The sequence below is a fragment of the Bremia lactucae genome, linkage group LG11 (assembly GCF_004359215.1).
Source record: "Bremia lactucae strain SF5 linkage group LG11, whole genome shotgun sequence".
In the NCBI taxonomy this organism is placed as follows: domain Eukaryota; phylum Oomycota; class Peronosporomycetes; order Peronosporales; family Peronosporaceae; genus Bremia; species Bremia lactucae.
Window position 1 is genome coordinate 3568997 of NC_090620.1, and position 7968 is coordinate 3576964.

Consider the following 7968-nt stretch of genomic DNA (forward strand, 5'->3'; position numbering starts at 1 on the left):
TGAATTCTTATCTCTATCTTATCTGTAACTCTCTCTTTGATTACTCCTACAGCTGATTAGTCTGCGGAATAAATAGGTATAATGGTCTATACCTATTTATGGATAAGAATTCTGAATATTACTACATAAAGTAATATCCTGCAAATATTATCTACCTTTTAGATAATATATTAATTAACAACCTTTAAGTGTTAATTTCATGTAACGATACACCCCGTTACAAAACAGGTCCACGAGGCTCTAAGACCATGACTACATTAAATGACAATTTAGTCTTTTAGTTTGCTCTATTCATTAATTGGCAGGTACGAAATACATATTTAGTACAGCAATTCTCCTCGTGATTTTTTTGTAATTGTGACACCTTTGGTATTCGGTGACGGGACAAGCACTTTCTATCGAAAATGATTGATTTAAACGTCAAATTCCCTGACATTATTCATTAGTTTTAGCTACTAATGCTAGGCTTAAGCGTAAAGCAATCATCTTCATCACGGCAAGCATACATGCCCACATCCTGTGAGTCAAGTTGATGACGCCAAACCTACTCATTCTTGACCATATGCTCGATCAAATCGAGTACACGGGAGCTGTAGCCCCACTCATTGTCGTACCACGAGACGAGCTTTACAAAGTCGTCCGTCAAAGCAATTCCTGCGTCAGCATCAAAGATCGACGAGCGTGAATCACCAATAAAGTCGCTGGAAACAACAGCCTCTTCCGTGTAGCCTAGAATGCCCTTCATTTCGTTCTCACTGGCATTTTTGATAGCCTTCTTAATCTCGTCATACGATGCAGGATTCACCAATCGAGCAGTCAAATCTACCACCGACACATCTGCCGTGGGGACTCGGAACGACATGCCCGTTAGCTTGCCATTCAAACTCGGAATCACTTTGCCCACAGCCTTGGCAGCACCCGTGGAGCTCGGAATGATATTAAAACACGCACCACGACCACCACGCCAGTCTTTCTTCGAAGGACTATCAACCGTCTTTTGCGTGGCAGTCACAGCATGTACCGTCGTCATGAGGCCCTCTTTAATGCCAAACTTGTCGTTCACCACCTTGGCAAGCGGAGCCAAGCAATTCGTCGTGCAAGAAGCGTTTGAAACAACATGCATCTTCTTCTCGTACAGCTCATGGTTCACACCCATGACAAACATCGGTGCGTCATTTGATGGAGCAGAGATCACCACCTTCTCGACGCCATTCTTCATATGAGCCGACGCAGCCTCGAGGGTAGTAAACGCACCCGTGGATTCTACCACGTATTGCACCTGCTTTTCGCCCCACTTGATGTTTTCAGGTTTCATCTCGGTAAAGACGCGAATGGACTCGCCATTGACATAGATGTGATTCTCGTCGTGGTCGAGCTCACCAGCAAAGCGGCCGTGGACTGTGTCGTACTTGAGCATGTACTCCATATACTTGGTGGTGATAAATGGATCGTTCACTGCCACGACCTTTATATTCGGGTTTTTGGCAGCGGCGCGAAGAACCAAGCGACCGATGCGACCGAAACCATTAATTGCGACATTCACCATACTAGGCCTTCGGTTCAAAAATGTGAATTCCGTAATGACTACCAGCTCTTGGGGTTTCTCCACGTCATAACGAGGTTTTAAGGGGAATCGATCATGGACAGACTAAATAGAAAAAATCAAACAATATACTCCCGCACAATCAGATAACAATATCAACATGTGTTCGACCAACTCGAAGATTTTATACTTCTATTGATTTTGACAGCACCAAAACGGCAGAGTTTAAAAACAATTTGTATCACTTTGTCTCAGCCCTTACCAGCTTAGTCGTTCTTGGCCATGTATTCGATCAAGTCGAGCACACGGGAGCTGTAGCCCCATTCATTATCGTACCACGACACGAGCTTCACAAAGTCGTCCGTCAAAGCAATTCCTGCGTCAGCATCAAAGATCGACGAGCGCGAGTCTCCAATAAAATCACTCGACACGACGGCTTTCTCCGTGTAGCCTAGAATGCCCTTCATTTCGTTCTCACTGGCATCCTTAATAGCCTTCTTAATCTCGTCATACGATGCAGGATTCACCAATCGAGCAGTCAAATCCACCACCGACACATCTGCCGTGGGGACTCGGAACGACATGCCCGTTAGCTTGCCATTCAAACTCGGAATCACTTTGCCCACAGCCTTGGCAGCACCCGTGGAGCTCGGAATGATATTAAAACACGCACCACGACCACCACGCCAGTCTTTCTTCGACGGACTATCAACCGTCTTTTGCGTGGCAGTCACAGCATGTACCGTCGTCATGAGGCCCTCTTTAATGCCAAACTTGTCGTTCACCACCTTGGCAAGCGGAGCCAAGCAATTCGTCGTGCAAGAAGCGTTTGAAACAACGTGCATCTTCTTCTCGTACAGCTCATGGTTCACACCCATGACAAACATCGGTGCGTCATTTGATGGCGCTGAGATCACCACCTTCTCGACGCCATTCTTCAGATGAGCCGACGCAGCCTCAAGAGTCGTGAACGCACCTGTGGATTCGACCACGTACTGCACTTGTTCTTCACTCCACTTGATATTCGCTGGGTTTAATTCATTAAACACACGAATAGGTTTGTTATTAATGAAAATGTGCTGCTCGTCATGCGAGAGCGAGCCATTGAATTTGCCATGAACCGTGTCGTACTCGAGCATGTACTCCATATACGTCGTCGAGATAAACGGATCATTAATAGCAACAATGTTAATAAGAGGGTTCGTCGCAGCTGCACGTAAAACCAAGCGCCCAATGCGCCCAAAGCCATTAATCGCGACGTTTACTGCGCCCCCTAGTTTCGTTGTGGGGTTCTGAGCGTTAATAATCTGGATAAAGTCGGGCTTCAAAGACGCTCCACCGACTAAAAAGCCGTCAATATCGTTTTTCTGGGACAACTCAGGAGCGTTGGACGCGCCAACGGAGCCTCCGTAGATAATGCGCGTCTTGTCAGCAGCTTCTCGCGAGATTTTCTCCTTTAGCCATGCACGGATACTCGCGTGGACCTCTTGAGCCTGTTCCGGCGACGCCGTGAGACCTGTACCAATCGCCCAGATCGGCTCGTACGCAATCACCACGTTTGTCCAGTCCTTGATCTCAGCAGCATACGCATCGAGTTGCTCCGTGATAAAAGCCACGGTTTGATTTGCTTCACGTAGCTCTTTCGTCTCGCCAATGCAAGCAATGACGCCAAGACCCTTGTCTAGAGCATACGCAGCCTTCTGGGCCACGGTCTCATTGGTCTCGCCCCGCTCGCGGCGTTCGCTGTGACCCACGAGCGTGTACTCGGCGCCCAAGTCCGTGAGCATCTCTGCCGATGTCTCGCCTGTGAATGCGCCATTGCCATGCTTCCAGACATCCTGACCGCTTACGCGTACGTCGGGACGGAGGGAAGCTTTGACAGTCGCAGCGTGCACCTGCGAAGGAGCGACGACGACTTCGACGTTGCTAGGGATCGTGGCAGTGTTGAGCATTCCTACAAGTTCCTGCGCTTGGCGGAGCGAACCATTGCACTTCCAATTGCCGCCAACGAAGAACTTGCGGGAGCTCGAGCTCATTTGACGTGCTTGTGTTTTAAACACTTGATGGAAGGCCATATTTAAAGAAGGTGAAGACTAACTACGTGGACACGGGAAAAATCTAAAAATGCCACGCACTGAGAGCCGCAGAATTAATAAAACCTCGTGTTGCGATCTGAGGGATGCACATGTTATGTACATTACAACGTGTTGAGAGGCTGCTTGGTACGACGGATTTGTCTCTCTCTGAGCGTGCATAAGTGTCGTTTTTCGCACGATTTTGGCTTTTCAATAAGGGTCAGTTTCACAGGTTCCTCTGGCTATTTGTTGTGACTTTATCGAGATCAGGTATGCTGCTTTGCGGCTGGCCCCTGACTAGTAACTCACATACGTGTGGACACTATTTTTGTTTTTATTATATAAATTTCAAGAAGATTTCGTCTAGCGTACCTCAAATACAGGGCCCTTTCAAAACTTAGTAGCAACTGCCAGCAACCTTATTGCATTCGGGATCTACAGCCTTGGTCTCGTGGAACCGACAAAAGTCAATCACAGCTCCACCCGTCTCTGGGTCCACGTCCACGCAGTTGACAAAGCGGTGATTAAACATAATATCCTCGGCCTTAAACGAGTGCCGCACTTGAATTGTCGCGGAAGTCACGGCATCAATGCCTTCCACAAGCACCACAATCTCCATCTATTCAATATAATACAATATTTAACAATACTTTTCTTCCAACATCAAAAAAGTACTCCTTACCTGAGACTCAGCCCAGTACTGCTGGATCTCTTGGGCGGATAACGGCTGCTTGGCAGCGAGCATGTCGCCCGTTCCAGCAGCGCAGCGACACGTGTTGTGCACGGGCTCAGTTGTGTGACGAATCGGCACTGTAGCGTCACGGTCTCCATTAATCGCGTCAGATTCTCGACATAATGGATCGGGGAACAGATACTCTGTCGCGGGATTATGGTGCAGGCCACACGTATCCGAGCTCTTAGGCCGCAGCAGCGGACTCCAGGCGTCTATGCTATGAACAACCACTGACGGCAAAGCCAGCAACATCATACCTCCAAGGTTATCATCTGGATGCTCAATACGCATGGGGTATGACTGGAAATAGTAGTGTTCGCCAAAATCCAAATCGTGACGAATTGCATACATCCGTACGTGAGCCTCCACAAGCTGGTGCTTGCGCATTTCGCACACTTGGAACATGAAATATAACTTGCCACGGATCCAACGAACGCATGCGTGGGTACTGATAACAATCGTATTCGCTCGAGCTTGAGCGCGTGAGAACCGTTGAAAGATGATTCCAATGGCGAGGGCATCCAGTAGAATGCCCACAAAGGACTCAAGCGTGATGATTGTCTGGACCCACACACAATTGCCAAAAAAGACGTCTCCTCCATTCGTACCAAAACCGATCGTGAAAAGAACCGAGACAGAGAACGAGAACCCTTCAAAGTACGTATTAACGGCCAGTTTGCATTGTTCTGGCGGCGTCATGTAGAGTGCTCCAAAAATGGTGATAACCAAAATATACTAAACCCAGGACATTAATCGTGTCATGACACTAGAGCAGAATATTTGCCAAAAACATACCGCAAACAAAAGCGAGGCGAGCACTTTACTCAGTCGCAAATTTACGACCGTGTGAAACGGGTCCTGCATGTAGAGTTTCCAATAATGAGGCACCTTCTGGCGGCGAATGCTGCATCAATTATATCATTAAACTCGTTAGTATATTTCGACACGCTAATTAGTTGATTTAGATTGTCGCTACGCACTTCCACTGGCCTTTAGAACGCTTAAACATTGTGTCCTTTCGGTCCATAATACGGCCTGTGGTTGACGCAGGCATGTTGACACGCTTGACAAGAGTTTCCGAGTTTGCAGCCACCTTTTCGTTCGTCCCATTCAGCGCGCTATCCTCGTACTCTGCATAGTTCGAATCGAAATCCATTTTCATTTGTGCTGGCTCCTCTACCGCTCTTCCCGAGCTCAAATCGCAGCAGATTCTTACCCACGGTATGAGTCGGAAAAATAGGCTAGCCCCACAATAGGGTGTGCGGAAAAATGTGCCCTTTCAGCTGCAGATCGCAAAGTGCGGATGTTGAGATAATTATTAACGATTACAGCGTCATTCAACTGGGTTATTATTCGGTTGGTTCATGCAATTTTAAAAATATCATAACTGCACAAAGTCTGGAGTGGTTAAGTCAATTCTCATCCGCCATAACTTGCCACAATGTCTGCAATTGCTTCATCCGTACATAACTAGATTCTCCAGATAAGGTGGCTTTTTTAGAATCTGCTGCACCGCGATAAGCCACGACAGTACTTCGAGCTTTTTCTGTCTAATTTTGAGATGACGACAATCAATTTGGGATGTCGCACCGCTTTTTGCTCCTCCTGAATTCGCTTTAAAGATAGTCCAACGAAATTTAGCTGAGATATTTTTTTAAAGAAATGTCTCAGGTGGGAGAACCATTGTTGTGGTACATTTAATTTATGTTTAAAATACCCTTTTGCTCCATTTTAAATAGGTAATACAGGTGTCCCTCGGATAGCTTATAGCCACTGTGGAGGGTGAAAGCAAAAGTTATCTGAGGCTATAAGTTACGTGAGGAATAAAAATATTCAATGAACCTCTCTTTACTAACTGTCCTATATACGGGTTTAACCCCTCCTGCTTCCGCATACGCGCCTCACCAATGCGCAAAGACTTCAAGTCTGCAGGCACAAATCACAGGGCCCACAATGAGCCGGAGTGCCTTAGCATCTTGGGCTACAGCCCAGGTCAGTGAGAACATTCCGCAGGCTATTTAAACGGTAGATAATATTTGTTGACTATTACTTTACATGGTTTATTCTAAAGCTTATCCATTAGTAGATATAGACCATTATATCTACTTTCTCCGCGGTCCGGTCAGCGCAGGACGCGCGCAAAGAGATAGACAAATAAGACTTTTATTCGTGTTTTGTGTTAGTTTATAATAAAGCTACTATTGAATAGATAGAACAGAAGAACATAACTATATTAAATACAGTATTTAATTAACCCTCTTTGAAGCAAGTGTTTTAAAGAGAGTCTTCCTCTGCACGTACTAGTGTATGTGAGGCACCACTCGCACTGAGGCAGTGCGAAGTGGACTTGTAGTAAAGCAATACAAGTCGGCAGTGCCCTGTTACACCTGGAAGCACTTTGTAGTCCGTCCGTCCTAGGACCATAGTTCTATCATTTAATATGGACATGTTAGATGATAATGGAAATACGCATCACGTTTCGCGTGATAGCTACTCTAGTCTAAGTGACATAGAAAGGAGTGCGGTCGAACGAATGAGTTCGACCGTAGGAAACGATGCCACCTTGGCCATGCTGTCCGGTTTAAACAGAGATGCCCTCCATTCAGCCATCGCCAAGTTCATACTACATGAACTTGACGAGGTGAATGAGAAGGTAGCCCTGCTGAATCAGCAAGGCTCTCAACAGGCAGAACTGTTAAGGTTACAACAGGTGCAGACCCCTGTACCTGGGATGACGTATACACGTCGTCCCGAAACCTCAAAGATTGAAATCTCTAAGTATAGGGGAGTCGAAGAAGACTCCCTCTTAAGATGGTTTGTCGAGTTGGATGATGCCATAAGGGCTCGTCCCATCGTCGATTAGCAAATGCAAGTCGCATTTGCTCAGTCAAATTTTGCAGGTCGTGCCAAAACTTGGGCACTACGCCTTAAGTTGCGCGACCTACCTGACTTTGGGTCCCTAGAGGCTTTTAAAACCCGGCCCAAACAGATGTTTAAACCTCCTAGGGCTGAGTTCAGAGCTCGTTCAGAACTTCTGAAGCTCAAGCAAGGCAAGCGTGATGTTCACGCATATGCCCAGCACATACGACTCTTAGCGAGTTGTATTACAAATAACCCAGTCCATGAACACACGTTGATTACGGTGTTCATGCAAGGTCTTACGGATGGTCCCGTAAAGACCCACCTGTTCCGCTTGGAACTGGATACGCTTGAAGAAGCAATATCCGTTGCGGAACAGGAGGACTTTAGCTTGAGACAGGCTCAAGCAAGTTCGTCATCATATCGTCCACCTAGACGACACGAACTAGGAGGTCCAGAACCCATGGACCTTTCCTATGTCGAAAGCGAGAAACCTCGCTTTTCGAATAATAAGCGATCGCAGAAATGCCATCGCTGCCAAAAATTGGGACATTACGCTCATGAGTGTAGTGCCCCACGTCCAGCACCAAAAGGTACTGAACGTAATTTTGGATCGTATGCCAAAAAGGGCAACGGTCGCGGATCCGACGTTGTTGCGAAATCGCAACAGCGAGGCGGACCGCCAAAAAATGGACGGGGTCAGTAGGGGCGCAACGCCCTACTGATCCAGCAACCTCAAGAGAATTTGCAAATCTCTT

The 7968-nt window shown here is 46.8% G+C and overlaps 3 protein-coding genes across 3 annotated transcripts; all 3 read right to left on the reverse strand.

Annotated features, from left to right (window-relative positions):
* Positions 1–544: 544 nt before the first annotated feature.
* Positions 545–1705, reverse strand: CCR75_007206 (uncharacterized protein; the record flags this gene model as incomplete). Its single annotated transcript, XM_067965269.1, has 2 exons — positions 545–1648; positions 1676–1705. 2 exons carry the CDS (start codon positions 1703–1705, stop codon positions 545–547), a joined length of 1134 nt encoding a protein of 377 aa, XP_067817225.1.
* A 104-nt stretch (positions 1706–1809) lies between these two features.
* Positions 1810–3618, reverse strand: CCR75_007205 (uncharacterized protein; the record flags this gene model as incomplete). Its single annotated transcript, XM_067965268.1, has 1 exon — positions 1810–3618. The coding sequence occupies one exon, from the start codon at positions 3616–3618 to the stop codon at positions 1810–1812; it is 1809 nt and encodes a 602-aa protein (XP_067817224.1).
* Positions 3619–3931: 313 nt separating this feature from the next.
* CCR75_007204 (uncharacterized protein) lies at positions 3932–5614 on the reverse strand. The gene is made up of 4 exons (XM_067965267.1): positions 5332–5614; positions 5147–5255; positions 4301–5086; positions 3932–4237 (listed from the first exon to the last, which is right to left on the reverse strand). Exons 1-4 carry the CDS (start codon positions 5511–5513, stop codon positions 4016–4018), a joined length of 1299 nt encoding a protein of 432 aa, XP_067817308.1. The 5' UTR covers positions 5514–5614; the 3' UTR covers positions 3932–4015.
* Positions 5615–7968: the final 2354 nt, after the last annotated feature.